Source organism: Phyllobates terribilis, unplaced genomic scaffold, assembly GCF_046119375.1.
Source record: "Phyllobates terribilis strain yellow unplaced genomic scaffold, ASM4611937v1 Scaffold_5__5_contigs__length_657084704, whole genome shotgun sequence".
Classification (NCBI taxonomy): Eukaryota; Metazoa; Chordata; class Amphibia; order Anura; family Dendrobatidae; genus Phyllobates; species Phyllobates terribilis.
In genome coordinates this window covers 424,950,682-424,970,838 of record NW_027362765.1, presented here as the reverse complement: position 1 = coordinate 424,970,838, position 20,157 = coordinate 424,950,682, and the positions used below count along the sequence as shown (strand labels likewise).

General features: G+C 41.9%; 1 protein-coding gene across 13 annotated transcripts in view; it reads right to left on the bottom strand.

The window, feature by feature from the left end:
- Positions 1-20,157, bottom strand: part of BLNK (B cell linker) — a 443,283-nt gene that overhangs the window by 7,598 nt on the left and 415,528 nt on the right. For all 13 annotated transcript variants that reach the window (XM_073685212.1, XM_073685213.1, XM_073685211.1 and 10 more), the window contains 3 exons: positions 18,849-18,930; positions 17,585-17,628; positions 12,247-12,311 (listed from right to left, as the gene is read on the bottom strand). In XM_073685212.1, coding sequence (XP_073541313.1) covers positions 12,247-12,311; positions 17,585-17,628; positions 18,849-18,930 — 191 coding nt within the window. The remainder of the gene's footprint in view (positions 1-12,246; positions 12,312-17,584; positions 17,629-18,848; positions 18,931-20,157) is intronic.

Here is a 20,157-nt window from a genome sequence, read left to right as displayed (position 1 = left end):
TATTCTCCTGTTTGAATCTCCTCTGAAGAGTGGCATTATGGGCTCCTCAAAACAACTGTCAAATGATCTGAAAACAAAGATTATTCAACATAGTTGTTCTGGGGAAGGATACAAAAAGCTGTCTCAGAGTTTTAACCTGTCAGTTTCCACTGTGAGGAACATAGTAAGGAAATGGAAGAACACAGGGACAGTTCTTGTTAAGGCCAGAAGTGGCAGGCCAAGAAAAACATCAGAAAGGTAGAGAAGAAGAATGGTGAGATCAGTCAAGGACAATCCTCAGACCACCTCCAGAGAGCTGCAGCATCAACTTGCTGCAGATGGTGTCACTGTGCATCGGTCAACTATACAACGCACTGTGCACAAGGAGAAGCTGTATGGGAGAGTGATGCGAAAGAAGCCGTTTCTGCAAGCACGCAACAACCAGAGTTGGCTGAGGTATGCAAAAGCACATTTGGAGAAGCCAATTTCTTTTTGGAAGAAGGTCCTGTGGACTGATGAAACCAAGATTGAGTTGTTTGGTCATACAAAAAGGTGTTATGCATGGCGGCAAAAAAACACAGCATTCCAAGAAAAACACTTGCTACCCACAGTAAAATTTGGTGGAGGTTCCATCATGCTTTGGGGCTGTGTGGCCAATGCCGGCACCTTGAATCTTGTTAAAGTTGAGGGACGCATGGATTCCACTCAGTATCAGCAGATTCTTGACAATAATGTTCAAGAATCAGTGACAAAGTTGAAGTTATGCAGGGGATGGATCTTTCAGCAAGACAATGATCCAAAACACCGCTCCTAATCTACTCAGGCATTCTTGCAGAGGAACAATTACAATGTTCTGGAATGGCCATCCCAGTCCCCAGACCTGAATATCATTGAACATCTGTGGGATCATTTGAAGAGGGCTGTCCATGCTCTGCGACCATCAAACTTAACTTAACTGGAATTGTTTTGTAAAGAGGAATGGTCAAAAATACCTTCATCCAGGATCCAGGAAATCATTAAAAGCTACAGGAAGCGACTAGAGGCTGTTATTTTTGCAAAAGGAGGATCTACTAAATATTAATGTCACTTTTCTGGTGAGGTGCCCATACTTACGCACCTGTCAAATTTTATTTGAATGCAGATTGCACATTTTCTGTTAGTACAATAAACCTCATTTCAAGGCAGAAACATTACTGTGTCCAACAGGTATTACATATATCAAACTAAAATAGCTGTTGCAAAAACACCAATTTTTATAAAACATTAAGCTTAAGATTAATAGGGGTGCCCAAACTTTTCATATAACTGTATATATGTCTTTTAACTATAGCAATGTAACCTATGATTAAAAACCCCTGTTTGGTTCGAAACGCGTAAGGTCTGCCTTACATATGGCGCTTTTTTAATGGAACTAATAAAATGGACGTTTTAACTTTACATCTCTTGTGATGGATACGGAGAAGGTGCTGGAGTTTTTCTAATCTACTTCTTACTGCTTCTCATCCCTGGATTTGCTACCAAGGATTTCCGTGCACCAGTGGACCCTTATGGCATATGAATGGTAGGCTGAAATTTTCCCTTTTTTTCCCTTATACACCAATGACATTTAACACTGTTTATAAGATTAGCAAAAAACTACCCCTCCAAAAGGTTTATAATTATTTATTTATTAGACTCTATATACTGTAGACCTGTGAGTGCAGAGAACCTATTGTATTTGTACCTCAGACGTCTGAAGGGCAATGAAGGGGAAAATGCATTCAACTAGGCTCTATTCTCGCTTTAGTGTTTTTTTTATTTCCATGAGGCATTTTGGTATTTTTTTTACAAGAATACTGCAGTCTGCAATGTTAGTCTTGCTGTTGAGACATTGCGGATCCCATTGTAAGTCAATGAGGTCGTCAGAATTTGAAAATGAATCCAGCACAGCTGACTTGGCTCCAGATGAACACATCCTTATTTAAAGGGGTTGTCCGGGACTTTAACATTGATGGCCTATCCTATGCCTTCAGTGTGAATGTACAATTTTCATAATCATGAAAATACAGAAAAATCTTTAAATGAGAAGGTGTGTCCAAACTTTTGGTCTGTACTGTATGTATGGCACTATTTATTACAGATGCAGAAATAACTTATATTTTATCCTATCATAGACTGTTAGAGTTGGAAGGGACCTCCAGGGTCATAGTGTCCAACCCCCTGCTCAATGCAGGATTCACTAAACCATCTCAGACAGATGTCTGTCCAGCCTCTGTTTGAAGACATCCATTGAAGGAGAACTCACCACCTCTCATGGCCGCCTGTTCGAGCTTCAAGAGGTAGTCACTGGAAATGGTTTTCACTTCACAGGTGTGCCCTGTCAGGTTTAATAAGTGGGATTTCTTGCCTTATAAATGGGGTTGGGACCATCAGTTGTGTTGTGCAGAAGTCAGGTGGATACACAGCTGATAGTCCTACTGAATAGACTGTTAGAATTTGTATTATGGCAAGAAAAAAGCAGCTAAGTAAAGAAAAACGAGTGGCCATCATTACTTTAAAAAATGAAGGTCAGTCAGTCCGAAAAATTGGGCAAACTTTGAAAGTGTCCCCAAGTGCAGTTGCAAAAACCATCAAACACTACAAAAAAACTGGCTCACATGAGGACCGGCCCAGGAAAGGAAGACCAAGAGTCACCTCTGCTTCTGAGGATAAGTTTATCCGAGTTACCAGCAGCTCAGATTAGAGACCAGGTCAATGCCACACAGAGTTCTAGCAGCAGACACATCTCTACAACAACTGTTAAGAGGAGGCTTTGTGCAGCAGGCCTTCATGGTAAAATAGCTGCTAGGAAACCACTGCTAAGGACAGGCAACAAGCAGAAGAGACTTGTTTGGGCTAAAGAACACAAGGAATGGACATTAGACCAGTGGAAATCTGTGCTTTGGTCTGATGAGTCCAAATTTGAGATCTTTGGTTCCAACCACCGTATCTTTGTGCGATGTAGAAAAGGTGAACGGATGGACATGCCTGGTTCCAACCGTGAAGCATGGAGGAGGAGGTGTGATGGTGTGGGGGTGCTTTGCTGGTGACACTGTTGGGGATTTATTCAAAATTGAAGGCATACTGAACCAGCATGGCTACCACAGCATCTTGCAGCGGCATGCTATTCTATCCGGTTTGCGTTTAGTTGGACCATCATTTATTTTTCAACAGGACAATGACCCCAAACACACATCCAGGCTGTGTAAGGGCTATTTGACCAAGAAGGAGAGTGATGGGGTGCTACGCCAGATGACCTGGCCTCCACAGTCACCAGACCTGAACCCAATCGAGATGGTTTGTGGTGAGCTGGACCACAGAGTGAAGGCAAAAGGGTCAACAAGTGCTAAGCATCTCTGGGAACTCCTTCAAGATTGTTGGTAGACCATTTCCGGTGACTACCTCTTGAAGCTCATCAAGAGAATGCCAAGAGTGTGCAAAGCAGTCATCAAAGCAAAAGGTGGCTACTTTGAAGAACCTAGAATATAAGACATATTTTCAGTTGTTTCACACTTTTTTGTTAAGTATATAATTCCACATGTGTTAATTCATAGTTTTGATGCCTTCAGTGTGAATGTACAATTTTCATAGTCCTGAAAATACAGAAAAATCTTTAAATGAGGTGTGTCCAAACTTTTGGTCTGTATTGTATATATGATAAAGAAGCAAAAAAAACCCAAAACATTATTTTACGTTCTATTGTACAATGTACAAACATATCAAAACACAAATACACAATTTAGTTTGCTTTTTTTTTAATTGGTGAAATTTATTAAATCTGTTGCAAAAAGAATGGAACAAATAGCAACCAAGTTCTGCTTTTATTTTCCAAAAGACCTATAAAAAATGATGATGGAATCTGATTGTTATGGGCCACTACTCGATTTTTATCCCTCTTTCAACATTGCCTTGTCACTTATGTCTTCCAACTTCTAGGTGGGAAACTTTTAGAAAATAACAATTCCTTTTGGGAACAGTAGGTGCTTTCCTACAGCTGGTGAGACAACTATATTTTCTATGCATTGCCTTTAACAGGTTGTCCACTACTTTATCATTGATGACCTGTCCTTAGGATAAGTCATCAATGTCTGATCAGTCAGGGTCCAATACCCGGCACCCCCGCTGATCAGCTGTTTACGGTGGCCGCAACTGCTCAATTGCGGAGCTCCGTTTTAGGATAGTGGCAGCGGCCGAGTACATCCGCCGCTATCAATTTGAATCTCATAGATTGTAAGCCTTTGAGCAGGGCCCTCACTCCTGTTGGTATCTTGTTGAGTTATGTGTTACTCTGTGATGTCTGTACAAGTCCCCTCTGAAATGTAAAGTGCCGCGGAATATGTTGGCGCTATAGAAAGTCATAAGTTACTTACCGGTAATGGGATGTTTCGGAGACCATGAAAGCACCATGAGAGAGGGGATCCGCCCACCAAGGACAGGAAACCTACAGGCTTAAAAGGGGCGGCCCTCTCTTCTCGCCTCAGTTTGGATTACAGAGCATTGAGAGGACCACCAGGTTAGTAGACATAGCAAAACATGATAAACCAACATTTCTATAAATCACCAACCTAAGAGTGAAAGTTAATAAACAAGGAGTGCTCCCACTAATGTGAAGGGAGGGAATGTAAGGGTGTGGGCATGGTCTCCGAAAAATCCCGTTACCGGCAAGTAACTTATGACTTTCTCAGTCGACCATGACAGCACCAAGCACCACAAGAGAATTACAGAGATGAAGAAGTTTGGTGGGGGGGGGGGGGGACTACAGCTTGGAGCACCCTCCTCCCGAAAGTGAGATCAGACGAAATACCGGAATCCAGTCTATAGTGCCTATAGAAGGTAAAAGGAGAAGACCAGGTAGCAGCCGCCTTACATATGTCTTCTATCGAGGCATCCGTCTTCTCCGCCCAGGAGGTAGTCATTGCCCGGGTGGAGTGAGCCTTCAATTCTTGTGGTATTTCCTCACCGCTGGATGTATAAGCTAGGGAAATAGCCTCCCTGATCCATCTAGCTATGGTGGACTTTATGACTTTAGAGCTTTTCCTAACACCTTGGTAGGATATAAATAACGAACTATCTTTTCTAAACTCTTTGGTGACCAAGAGGTACCTAATTACACATCTCCTTACGTCTAGTGTATGAAACTCTTCTTTCCGGTTACCCAGATTAGGGCGGAAGGAGGGTAGAACTACTTCTTGGAGTCTGTGAAAATGGGTAGCTACTTTAGGGAGATAGGCGGGATCAGGTTTAAGAATTATTTTATCATCCAGGATCTGAGTGAACGGCAAGGCTAAAGACAGGGCATGAATATCACTAACTCTCCTAGCAGATGTTAAAGCTATCAAAAGTGCTGTTTTAAGAGAGAGTGACTTAAGAGTGGCTAACTCTATTGGCTCAAAGGGTGGACCAGTTAAGGCTTTAAGAACTAAATTTAGATCCCAGGGTACCAATTTGCTTTTGACAATGGGCCTGGACGTAAAGGCGGCTTTAATGAAACGAGAGATCCAATAATTACTCGCCAGATCACAGCTATATAAAGGTGCCTAAGGCGGACACCTGAACCTAGTGGCTAGCCCTAACTCAAGACCTTTTTGCAGAAATTCTAGAATTTTACTTATTGGAGCCTCCTCACCGACTCTGGAACTGGAAAAAGATAAAAACTTCTTCCAGGTTCTCGCATAAATTCTGGTTGTAATAGGCTTACGGCTACGCATTAAGGTTGTCACTAAGCCTTGGGAGAATCCATTTTTTCTTAATAGCTCCCCTTCAAGTTCCATACCATCAAGTGGAGGCCAGACACTTGAGGATGGACTATAGGACCCTGGAAGAGGAGATCCAGAACTTCTGGTAGAACCCAAGGATCTGACACAGGCATGAGAACTAGGGCCTCCTGGGCCAAAAGGGTGCTACCAGCAGAACTCTTGCCTTGTCCTCCCTGATAACCATAGGAAGAAGGGTTAACGGGGGAAAGGCATAGGCTAGACTGAACCCCCAAGGTATCTGGAGAGTGTCTACTGCCAGGGGTTTTTATTTGGGATCCAGGGAACAGAAGAGCTGATTTGCCTGATTTAACTTTGTAGCAAACAAGTTCACTACTGGAGGTCCCCATCTTTGGACAATTTGGGAGAAAATGTCCTGATTTAGTTCCCATTCCCCCTGTCTCAGGGTATAGCGGCTTAAGTAGTCTGCCCTTGAAATTTTCTTTTCCCTTTATATGAAGGGCTGTTAGGGAACGAAGATGGCATTCCGAGACCTGAAAGAGATGATCCGCCACTCTCATCAGATATCTTGATTGTGTACCCCCTTGGTGGTTCACGTAAGCTACTGCGATTTTATTATGAGAAAACTTTTACATCACAAGTTTGAAGAAAAACTAGAAAATAATTGACTGCCCTGTCTATCGCTAGCAACTCTTTAGCGTTTGAGGAGAGACTCTTTTCCGAATTAGACCATGACCCCTGGGTTACCATATTTCCCAGATGGGCCCCCCACCCACTGGAACTGGCATCGGTAGTAATTGTTCGGGTTGTTCTAAAAACCCAGGGAACCCCTCTGGATAAGTTCACTTCATTATCCCACCACTGTAAGGATTCAACTGACCGGGAAGACAAGGAAAACCTCCCCTCCAAGCGCCCCTTCAACATGACTTCATTATGCAGTACACCCCATTGTAAAACCCTGGAGTGGTATTTAGCCCACAGAACCCAAGGAAGGCAAGATGTCAGGGTTCCTAACAGGGACATCGCAGCTCACAGGGACATGACTGGGTTTGACACTGCCCTTCTTACTTCATCCCTGAGCCTTAGTTTTTTTGGCTTCAGGGAGGTAACATGTCTGAGAATCTGAATCCAGCATAACTCCTAAGAATTGCTGAACTTTTGTGGCCGTTAACCTAGATTTATTTAAATTGAGGACCCAGCCCAGATTCTCTAAGATGGAGATCACTATTTTTAGATGCTTACTACATTGAAGGGCAGAATTACCAACTATCAGGAAATCATCCAGATAAGGGATAATTAATATGTCATGCTCTCTAACATGAGCCTTTACCTCTGCCATGATTTTGGTAAATACTCGGGGGGCTATGGCTAAACCGAACGGGTAGGGCCCTATATTGAAAGTGCTTGATGACCCCATCTATAACCACGGCCACTCTAAGATATTTCTGGTAATCTGAATGGATAGGTACATGGTAATAGGCATCTTTCAAATCCAAAACTACCATGTAACAATCCGGAAACAGCAATTTTATTGTTGACCTTATCGATTCCATTTTGAAGATGAGGATTATCAGGAATTTATTCAGGGCTTTTAAATTTATAATACACCTGAAAGAACCGTCCGGCTTAGAGACCAGAAAGAGAGCGGAGTAAAATCTCCACCCCCTTTTGGATGTCGGCACCTCCACCAGGACTGCTTTTTGAACAAGGTCCAGTACTTCTTCCTGAAGAACGAGTTGTTCTGATATAGAGGAATGGACCGGGGTAAAGATAAACCTTCCACGAGGAACTGCTTGGAACTGGAATCTCAGACCCGAACCTATCAGATTAAGGATCCAGTTACTGGCTGAAATCTTTGTCCAGGCAGGTAAGAAGCCCATCAGCTTCCCCACTACCTGGGCTACGAGTCATTGACTTGATTTCCGGGGCCGAGTGGAAGAAGACGTACTGAACAGAAGACCTCTACCTTTTGGTTTACGGTCTTCCCATTTATCCTGGGGTCTCTGTAGCCTTTTACACACAAATCTTCTCCTGCGAAAAGACCGCTTATAGGCAGGCATGGACAGGCTAGGGAAACCTTTCTTCCTGTCGCTTGCTTTGTCTAGGATTTCATCCAGGACTGGACCGAAGAGGTGTTCCCCTTCGCAAGGTATAGCACAGAGTCTAGTTCTAGCCTGGATGTCACCCGGCCAACACTTGAGCCACAGGGCCCTGCGGGTTGCATTAGACATGGCTGCAGATCTAGCAGCTAACTTAACAGAGTCCGCAGAAGTATCTGCTAGGAAGGCTGCTGCCCACTGCATGAGTGGGATACTAGACAATATATCTTTCCTGGATGTGCTGTTTTCTAAATGCGATTCCAGCTGATCTAGTCATATCAAAGACTTAGCTGTGCAAGTCTCAGCAATTGCCGGTTTTAAAGCCCCAGCGGTTGTCTCCCAGGTGCCTTTGAGAAACACATCCGCTTTTCTGTCCAGAGGATCTTTAAGGTCCCCATATAATCAAAGGAGAGAGATGACTTTTTAGAAGCTTTAGTTATGGCTTTGTCTAGTTTGGGAGCCTTCTCCCAGGAGGAGGAGGCCGAGTCCTCAAAGGGGTACTTTCTTTTAAAGAATGGGGGGAGAAAACCCTTTCTATCTGGCTTTTGCCACTCTCTATGGATTAGACCCTGAAGTTGATCATTAAATGGGAAACATTTTCTCTTCCTCTGCCCCAGTCCTCTGAACATGACGTCTTGGACTGACTTCTCTGGTCTGAGGTCCGTAATGCCCATGGTTGAGCGGACCATTTTAACCAACCCATCAACTTTATTTAATGGAAAGCAGTGCTGGCCTGAACCACTATCCGAAGATGAGGAAGATGAAGAAGATGAATCAGCAGAGTCCACCTCCTCGGCTGATGATAGGGAATAATCAGGAGTTAGGGAGACTTCATGGTTAGCTTCCTTCCTCTTAGACTTTTAGAGAGGAGTTTAGAGAGTCACGCGGCGTCTGCATGCATGTGGACCGGACTTCCTGTCTGGTCACATGACCGCCTGGCATCAGGCCCAGCCCCCAGCATAGTAAAAGACCGGAAGCATGCGGCGCCGGTCATAGAGGAGCTGCTCCTGTAATCGGGGCTCTCTCTCCAGCTGCCTGCTCCAGCTAGCATTCACCCGCTGCTAGGGGCGGCCCTACCCCGGCCGGGGTGCCGCTCCCCCAGCGTCCTGCGTGCAGGTCTGGGGCTGCCAACCCCAGACAGGGGAGCAGCCCCCCCAATGCTGTGTCCACCTCAAGTTGGGGCTGCCATCCCCAAATAGGGGCGCAGCCTCCGTCATCACGATCCATCTGGCTGGAGCTGCCACCCCAGACAGAGGCACAGCTTCCACAGCCCAGGGCACAGGACGGTACTGGAGCTGCTGATCCCAGACAGGGGCGCAGCTCGACAGCATGCTTCTTCCAGACATCTTCACAGGTAAGCCTGTCAGAGGTTCCCTCCATCAAGGACAGGAAACCAAACTGAGGGGAGAAGAGAGGGCCGCCCCTTTTAAGCCTGTAGGTTTCCTGTCCTTGGTGGGCGGATCCCCTCTCTCGTGGTGCTGTCATGGTCGACCGATAAATAAAAATTATTATTATGAAAAAGCCAAATACCTGGAAGTATCAAAAACAAAGCAGCTTTATTTAAAACATGACACACCAACAATAGACAAAACCCACAACGTCAAAAATGCAATAGAGACGCATGTGAAAAAACGCAGGTAACCTAATTTAGCTAATGGGTACAGAAATGCTGCAACATCAAAGCACACTAAATACTCATCATGGGAACGTAGCCTTACAGTTATATTAACCCATGTGGTTGAAACAGAACATTACCATTTGAAGTTAATTTTTAACCAGAATATATTGGACAATTGCTAGAGTTACAATTTCGTTATGTTCTTATCAAAGTCACTACTTTATTACAGCCAATACAGGCGCAATAAGCAGTTCCCTCCAGTCTGCTACTTATTTGCCAGGCAAAGGCCCAGAGTTTAGATTCCTGACATTCCTGAAGAGTTGTATAACTGCATTGAATTCTGCAATAATGAATTGACTATAACATTTTTAGCAGCCATGGACACCTAAGCTGAGGACTCATGCTCCTACTCGATGTGATGGGTTTTCTTCATAAATTCATTTATGCTTCTAACCTCATATTCCCGCTAGCAGTTATGTAATAATTCTTCAGAGTATCAGAGATTATTAGTATCTTGTTCGTGTGCGTTTTAACATAATATATTATGGACGAAGATGTTTCATTTTATGGGTTATAGGAATAATTGGAGATCAGTTTATCACACACTTTCCTTGAGGGCTTTTTGTTTTAAAGGGAATGCATCATCAGAAAATAATCTATCCTTTATATCAGATTTTTGTGTTAAATAGACTTTTTCAAAGTTTTTTTTAAATATTTTTTTTTCAAATCATGATCTGTGTTAGGCTATGTTCACACTAGGTGTTTTTTCAGCATTTTTTTTAATGCGTTTTTTTATGTGAATTTTCAGCTGCGTTTTACAGTACCAGCAAAGGCTATGAGATTTCTGAAATCTCATGCACACAGCTTGGCTTTTTAGTCCTCAGTAGTTTGTGCTTTACATGTTTTTTTTGCACAATAGAGCATGTCCCTTCTTTCAGCGTTTTTTCAGTGTTTTTCATCCATTGAAAGCAATGGGTGGTGCAAAAAATGCTGAAAAAATACCTAGTGTGAATGTTTTGCTGTGTTTTTAGTGAAAAAAAGCAAAGTACAGCAGTATATGAAACCCATTTATTTTTTGTGACTTTCCCAGGTTAACCATCTTGTCTTGTTCACCTGAGTTGGCAGTTTGGATTAGTACAGTTTAATTAAATTAGTGATGCGTACAAAGTAAACATTGGCCAACCGAGGAGTGAAATTGAACAATGCCTGAGCAACTCAATGGCAGACCAAAGTGTGAAAATAAATATAGTGTCCTACAAACTCAATGCACTGCCAATATCTTAGGTAAACGATTCCAGACCAATTCACCCCCCCCCCTGCATTTGTAATATGCAATTTTTCATGAACATATGTCTTGCATTGGTGACCTGTGTTCATGCTTCTGTGGTTGAAGCAAAGCTGAGCTTTGGGATCCTGAAAAATGCACCCAAAAGATATTTTTGACGCTGCTTCTTTCCTACCAAGAGATCAGTTTTCGCTGTAGAAAAAAAACCGCTGAAAAAAAAGCCTAGTGTGAACATGGCCCTCCCAAAAATTGTAGAAATGTTGCATTTTTCACACTGGGTTATTTTAGACTCATAACTCCTGTTTTGTTTTTTTTACACGCGACTTTTCAGCAACCTCATTATTATTACAGACACCATTACAATGACGGGTAACACGTCTCAGCGGATAACATAGGATACACCAATAACAGTAGGCAATGTTACATCTCTCCCTGTTCCTTCTCAATTCACAATGACCTTTGCACACGCTCATTAGATGCCTTATGTACCGAGTCAGTCTATTGCAGCTTTTGTACATGAGGATTTCCGGAAACAACAGGACGCATGAGTCTTGAATGTCCCCAGTGGTCTATGTAAAAATTGCAACACTTCAAATTTTTATTTTCAATACATAGTGATAAGGGAAAAAAAATCCAACATTTTTTTAAAAATACCGTTCACACGAAAACCTGATTTAAAGCAATAGGTCATTTTTGCTCATGGCTTCACTTTAAAGTGGATTTGTCACCAGATTTCATAATACAAACTGATAACTCCTCAAAAAAACATCAGAAAACCCTTGGGTTTGGTCGCAAGATATTGAAGGACTATGAATGGGATAAGTCAACAATATTAGATTGTTGGGCCAACACCCGCCAGCTAGTTATAAGCTCCGGCGACATTCAATGTGTTTACATCTGGCTGCCGCCAGAGCCTATTACAGCTGATCAGTGGGAGTGTTTGGTGTCAGATCCCCAATGATCTCATATGAATGACCTATCCAGTGGATGCATCATCAATATCTTGTGACAAACAGCATATATTGCTAAATAGATCTCTTATACCTGGGAAAGATGCTGTATTTACATAGCCATGCTAGAAGAGCTGAAAAATCCATTATGGAATTTTAACTAACATCTAGCCTGATCAACAGATGCTCAGTGTCCCTCCTCCCCGCTGAAGCTGACATCTCACTCTGCTCAGTACAAGCTGCAGATGTCAGGCTGGGTGAGTGGAGTCTGAATACACCTGTATTCATAGGATATTTCATTCTATATTTGCAACCATAAAATGCTTCTCTTAATATCAGGATTATACAACAACATCATCAAATCGACTTGTTTGTATTGTACAATCTGGTGACAGATCTGCTTTAAATGCAAATTTCTCTTTTTACTGTATGTAATACATTATGTATTTATGCATAATACTAACCATAATATATACCACATTCTTTATTGCAGCAAATAGCTGCATATAAATAATCAGAGTTGTGCATGTATGGCTATATCCCGCTAGATACTAATAAAATTCTTTGTATTTTCTTCTCTTACCTGCTCCACTATACTGCCATGATGACTTGGGCTAGGTATATAACGTGTTGCAACCTCAGGAGGTCCTGCATTACAAAATACAAATAAAAATCAAACTTTTTTTTTCATATAAAATACATTTTACTACATACAGTACTTAATAAAAAAAATCCTGTACATATTAGATACTTACCAGACCATTATAACCTGGAGAGCTCATTAAACAATATATTTGATGTGAAACTTAAACAGTACAAATATTAACAAAAAAAAATGCTTTCTTTCTGTATTTGTGTCTTAAAAAAATTATAGAAACTACACAATAATTTGTCCAGCTTAAAAGGGAATCTGTCACCCCCTGGGAGATATCAGACCTCTACAATGGCCATACAGGGTATAGAAAAGTAAATCTATACTTACCTGTATGGCCCATAGTAGAGGTTTGATTTCAGAGAAAAGTGCTTTAATCAATTTTATTTTGTACAGGCTTGGCATCCGGGGGCGCCAAGCAATGCCCACCTATGTGCTTATTATTCCCACAAATCCCCGCCTATCTGCTTGATTGTCATATCCCCCCTCACATGCACGTTACAGGACCCCGTGTGCACTGTGCTCCCTGACTTCCGGGGCATGCGCAAAGCACCGCTCACATAGAGCACGCTTTGATTCATGCCGGCTCCTTCTGCCTGTGCGCTGTGTCACAGGAATCAATTGTGCAGGCGCCGGGGAGTCAGTCATTCCCGGCGCCTGCGCAATAGAAACCTGCAGAATAAAAAGCACATAGGCAGGGATTGCTTGGCGTCCCCCGGATCCCAAGCCTGTACAAAATAGAATTGATTAAAGTGCTTTTCTCTGCAATCAAACCTCTTCTATGGGCCTATACAGGTAAGTATAGATTTGCATTTCTATACCCTGTATTCCCATAGTAGAGGTCTGATAACTCCAAAGTGGTAACAGATTCCCTTTAAACAGTCTCATACAGCTAGGTCAGCGAAAAAATGAAAGCACAAAAATAAAAAAAATTGGCCATTTATTAAGGTCCTTTCAGACCTAGTCATTAAAGGGTTAAGTAGTATGTGCTGCCAGTAAAGAGATAAGGAAGGATCCAAGATAGTTGGGGGTCCACTTGCAATTTCAGAGATGTGCTAGATTTAAAGTAGTGGCTTTTTTTGTTAAAAAATGGTTGCTCATTTGTTCTGAGGGGTCCATTAGGTGAACCTCTGGACCAGGCATTTAGGTATTCAAACCCTTACAAAGTCATCAGAAAACTTCTTTATGTTTTAAAGGGGTTGTCAGTTTGCAAGATCTTGATGACCTATCCATGGGGTAAGTCATCAATATCAAAATTGGTGCAGGGCTGGCACCTGGCACCCCACCGATCATCTGGTGTTGTTCACGCTGGTTTCAATGAGGCATGCTGAGACTAAATGCTTTGAACTCATTAAGAGGCGCACGCCGTTTCATGAATAAGGAGTGTCTGACAAGTGGTGTGCGCCTGGCCACAAATCTTACATCAGCAAGATTTGTGGTGTAAGGAGCACAAATTTAGCAACTTTTCAAAGCTTTTTAAGCCAAAAATCTGATGTAAGAGCTTTGATGAATCAGGCTCTATATATTTACATCTAGCCGCTGCTTGCTTCTTACAGCTGATCAGTGGAGTGTTTGGTGTCGGACCCCCAACTATCTGAAATTGAAGACCTATCCATATGTCATTAATATCTTGTGACCGGGTGTCCCCTATATAACAAATATTCATTTTAAATTGATGTTGGAAGGATATGCTCCACCATATGTTGGAAGGATATGCTCCACTGCGCGACCAGCTCTGCCTCCACCTACTGTATCCTCAGTCATCCCTTGTAGATTGTGAGCCCTCACGGGCAGGGTCCTCCTGTACCAGTCAGCGACTTCTATTGTCTAAGATTTTTGTACTTGTTTTTATTATGTATACCCCTTTTCACATGTAAAGCACCATGGAATAAATCGCGCTAGAATAATAAATAATATACAGTAATAATCTTATGATGTCGAAATGTGTAACTCATGTTAAATACAGCATAACATATTACACCATATTATGTATTACAACTGTAGGAAAGCAGGCGGTAAGGTCCAGGATGGTAGATATGTGTCTGGAGTTTGCGTCCAGGTTTTTTGACTAACCAAAAGAACCTGGCTGGGAAAAGTCAATCCTATGACCCAGTCTGGAGTTTACAGGCCTATAAGCAGCAGCTGGTTTAGCTCAGCAGTGTGGAGTGTGTTGAGACTGGATAAAGCCAGAGCTGCTGGTTAGTCTGCTCTGCAAAGAGGTGAGCTGGAGCCAGCAGAGAGGTGTTTGTTTGGTGAACACATTTAATACAAGTGTGAGCTGCTGCTGGGAATACCAAGGTTGTCATTTCAATCTGCCTCAAGAAAAGGACTGTTTATGTTATCCATTGATACTGAAGAAAGGCTGTAAAGTTTATGATGAACAGTAAACTACATGCTGTTTTGATATAAAACCCTGTGCCATGTGTATCCATGCGGCTACCCTAGAGTGTGAATCCCTACAATCATAACAATATTACATGCCATCTTACTTGTACCTACCATTTGGACAGTTTTTCTTTTTATTACATCACCAATTGTGATGTAATAAATTATGTAATAGTAATATATCTTCCTGTAGTTATTTTTACTGTCAGTCAGTGTCGTGGTATTATTACAGCCACCGCTAACTATGTACTGAGCAGTGACTGAAGCTGCACTGACCGCACACCTTATGAGCGGGGCTGCCAGGAGGAATAAAGTTAATTTCCTCCTGGCAGCGAAGCGCTCAGTGCCGGTGCCGAGCAAATTCATTATGGGGATTAACCCCATATCTGCAGGTTAATAGCATTTTTTTAAATAACGTGATCCCTCTAATGAAAAAATATAAATAAATTAACATTTGGGCATTGCAATTTCTCTTATCGATGAGTACTCAGTGAGGACGCACCATATTGACTTTTGTAATCACTCAGTTGTCTATTTAGTTACAGATTTCCATGAGGAATAACATAGTAATGTCACAATACAGATATTAAAGAAAAGGTGCACTGCTGTTTCAGGAAGAATGCAAAAACTATTAAAAAGGACAATTTAATATTATTGACCTCTCCTCTTTAGCATCATGTCCTCATACTGATTTTTAATCAGTTGGCTTTATTTTTTTAATGTCAGAGAAACTTACTTAAAAATGTTGTCCACTACTTGAACATTGATGGCCTTTCCTTAGGATAGATCATCAATGTCTGATCGGTGGGGGTGCGACTTGTTACTTTCCGCTCTCCTGAATTTACTGAAGAGCGGTGGGTGATTAAAACTGACACATTACAGCATTAAACACATGTGCAGGTGTCCTCTCAGGGCTTCAGTGTTGCAATGCAGCAGAGCTGTGAGAGCTACAGCAAATGTGTTTGTAATAAAACAGAGTTCAGTTCTACTGCTCTGTGATACTTATATGGCACACATTGACAACACCCAATTTTATTAAAAATCAGCTCTGTAGGCAGATTCTCCAGGAGAGCTATGTCCGGTCCATAGATCTTAACAGCTCATTACAGTCATGGCCAAAAGTTTTGAGAATGACACCAACATTATATTTTCACATGATCTGCTGGCCTCTGGTTTTTATTAGTGTTTGTCTGATGTTTATATCACATACAGAAATATAATTGCAATCATATTATGAGTACCAATAGGTTATATTGACAGTTAGAATGAGTTAATGCAGCAAGTCAATATTTGCAGTGTTGCCCCTTCTTCAAGACCTCTGTAATTCTCCCTGGCATGCTCTCAATCAACTTTTGGACCAAATCCTGACTGATAGCAGTCCATTCTTGCATAATCAATGCTTGCATTTTGCCAGAATTTGTTGGTTTTTGTTTGTCCACCCGTCTCTTGATGATTGACCACAAGTTCTCAATGAGATTAAGATCTGGGTAGTTTCCAGGCCATGGACCCAAAATCTCTATGTTTTGTTCCATGAGCCATTTAGTTATCACCTTTGCTTTATGGCAAGGTGCTCCATCATGCTGGAAAAGGCATTGTTGGGCGCCAAACTGCTCTTGGACGGTTGGGAGAAGTTGCTCTTGGAGGACATTCTGGTACCATTCTTTATTCATGGCTGTGTTTTTAGGCAAGACTGTGAGTGAGCCGATTCCCTTGGCTGAGAAGCAACCCCACACATGAATGGTTTCAGGATGCTTTACAGTTGGCATGAGACAAGACTGGTGGTAGCGCTCACCTCTTCTTCTCCGAATAAGCTGTTTTCCAGATGTCCCAAACAATCGAAAAGGGGATTCATCAGAGAAAATGACTTTGCCCCAGTCCTCAGCAGTCCACTCCCTGTACCTTTTGCAGAATATCAGTCGGTCCCTGATGTTTTTTCTGGAGAGAAGTGGCTTCTTTACTGCCCTCCTTGAAACCAGCCCTTGCTCAAAGAGTCTCCGCCTCACAGTGCGTGCAGAAGCACTCACACCAGCCTGCTGCCATTCCTGAGCAAGCTCGGCACTGCTGGTAGTCCGATCCCGCAGCTGAAACAGTTTTAAGATACGATCCTGGCGCTTGCTGGTCTTTCTTGGGCGCCCTGGAGCCTTTTTGACAACAATGGAAGCTCTCTCCTTGAAGTTCTTGATGATGCGATAGATTGTTGACTGAGGTGCAATCTTTGTAGCTGCGATACTCTTCCCTGTTAGGCCATTTTTGTGCAGTGCAATGATGGCTGCACGTGTTTCTTTAGAGATAACCATGGTTAACTGAAGAGAAACAATGATACCAAGAACCAGCCTCCTTTTAAAGTGTCCAGTGATGTCATTCTTACTTAATCATGACTGATTGATCGCCAGCCCTGTCCTCATCAACACCCACACCTGTGTTAATGGATCAATCACTAAAACGATGTTAGCTGCTCCTTTTAAGGCAGGACTGCAATGATGTTGAAATGTGTTTTGGGGGTTAAAGTTCATTTTCTGGGCAAATATTGACTTTGCAAGTACAGTAATTGCTGTTAAGTTGATCACTCTTTGACATTCAGGAGTATATGCAAATTGCCATTACAAAAAATTAAGCAGTAAACTTTGGAAAAATTACTATTTGTCTCATTCTCAATACTTTTGGCCATGACTGTACATATTAAGAAATTGTGGATTTCTCTGGAATAAGACATCGGATCGCAGATATCAAGGTATCATGTTATTCAGCTTCCTATGACCTACATGTCCATATAGTCGGCTTAGGAGGGTTGGTCCTACTGACAGATGCCCTTTAATAAACTTTTCTGGTATAAGTCATGTCGTATCATTTTAGTTACAATAATGTATAATGAAAATATACTTACTTTGTACTGGTATGATGTTAGGTTTAGGAAGATGAAATGGTAACCTGGAAATTTTTGAATCAATTTGATAAATGTATTAAAGTTTTGAAAACAATTTTGTAATTTTTCAAACTTACAACAAAGTCTGCTACATGTGTATGTCTCGTTAGTTGTGCATGACCATGGCCGAACCATTGACTGTCTAGGAGACTGACACAAATAGCAGAGTACACGCCTACCTCCATCAGTCCATTGAATGGGGCCAGCAGTGGTCATGGAGGACCATGTCACTTAATTGAATACAAATTGAATTAAGGAGGAGCGGGATAAGGTAATATATGTCTTTAGTGTGAAAACATCTTTCAGGGAATATATGAGAAAATGAAAAATTGTTTAAATTAGATTATGTTCAATTAATTTCAATATTCCATATTATTTATACAAAATATCTGCAATTTTCTCACTGACAAATAGGCCCTAGGCTCACACTTTTTTCTGTACAGATGGCTTTTTAGCAGTCTCATTATCATCACAGACTATATTACACTGAAAGTTAACACTCCTCTTAATAGATCACATAGGATACACCATTCACAATAGGTGATGTCACAGCTCACCTCCTCCCCCTCCCTTCACCAATCCCTTTTCCCAGATGAGAGCAAGCCAAAATAATACTTCTATACAAACAATTAGGGTCCGAGTCAGTCTATTGCTGCTAATGTCTATGTAGCTGCTGAAAAGGACAGGGGATACGAGTCAAGCATAAGGCCCAGAAGATAGTTTGAAAATTGCAAAATATTTTATTATTAATATTGTGCTATGAAAACAAATACATTAAACATAAAAACGCGATTTAAAAATTGTAAGGCTTTTTTTGATGACACATTCCTTTTAACTAGGTTAGGTTCCTCAATGGATGTGAGACGTCATTGTGATTTGTAGCTGGCTAAAACTTGAGATGTTACTCTAGCCTACAAGATAACAGACGTCAACAATTTACTTTTGGGGGGGGGGGGTGTGAACCTTGTATCCTAAAAAAGAAACTATGACATTAAAGAAACTGAGCACTCTTATTCTCAAGAATATTTTTCCTCTCTTCTAGGTTTCATAGGTAAGGGAAAGATGAGTTGTCCTCTATCCGATCTGGTTGAACGTGCTAAACATGTTCTTGATGAGACTAAGAAGCTATGTAACCTACTAATAGTTCATGTACATAATGTATGAGCATCCATAAAAGGCATGAATCATGTATCTGGTATTTTACTGTACTGACAGAATGACTTACTTTTGTGATACTGGTGGCCCCAAGGGAGGAGGCTCATTTCCTCCACTTTGTATTCTGTTGCGTTGGACAACTTGGGGCTTCTCTATAATAGCAAAAATAGATTGATATTTCTTATTATATAAAGTTGTGTCATTGAAAAAAAATCATCTTAAGCAGCAGCTTATCTCCCCTGAGAACAAAAAGATTGGGCATTTGAGTTCAAATTGCCTGATTTTTTTTTTACCTGACATTTTTTTGTTAAACCATCCATACACATTAGATAGCTGCCAGCCAAACAATTATTGGACCGTCAGCTTTACTATAGGCAGAGTGCTCTTGTGACCCCTATGAGAGAGCCACTATCAAACCCCTCTGGTAACGACTTATGTCCAAGACAAAAAAAAGGATCGGCTGTTGGAAATTTGACATGCCAAATCCTTCAATCCCCTGACAATCACCTGTCTGGGGAATGCTGGGAGGCCACTCATATGCAAGAGACTGTTGGTCGATCCTACAAAGATCTCCAGCTTTGGCCAACTTTAGTATAATGTGTATGTGGTCCTTAAAAGGGGTTGTCCACTACTTTTACATTGATGCCCTATCCGTAGCACCCCCGCTGATCGGCCACTATCAGTTGACGGCGGAGCGCCGCAGGTGAGCACTTCCGGCCGGTGGCACCGATAACAGCTGATCGGCGGGGGTGCCGCGTGCGGGACTCCGGCCGATCATACATTGATGCCCTATCCTACAGATACGGCATCAATGTGAAAGTAGTGGACAACTTCTTTAAGAGGAGCATCAGGAGGACTACGAATACAACAGACAGACAAGCTAGATGGTCAACTTTAAAGGAAGTTTCTCAGCACAAGATGGAAAGATAGATGGAAAATAAGAAGGCGAGAAGGTGCACTGAACTGTTCGGCCACACCATGGGTGCACCAAGTGCCTATTCTTGGTTGAAACAGTTATTTTGCTCTGAAAAACTCCCTTTAATTTATTATGGATAGAGAAAAAGCAGTTATAAAACTACAGTGCAGCTTTTTCACTAGTTATCAGGGCGATGCTGCAGTGGGGATTAGTCATGATCTTCTTGCTACTAGCACACCCACCCAGCCTTGACTGACATCCCTCTCTGCACAGCAACAGACAACATGTCGGTCAAAGCGTGCATGCGAGCAGTCAGGAGAGTGACTAGGCTTTCCTGTAGCTCACTGTAAAGAGCAACGTGCACCACTTTTAGAAATCATTTTCCTCCATCATACGTCATAATCTTATGAAGAGAAAGACTCCCTGAAAATTTTATGAAAATCAAAATTCTTTATTATAACAT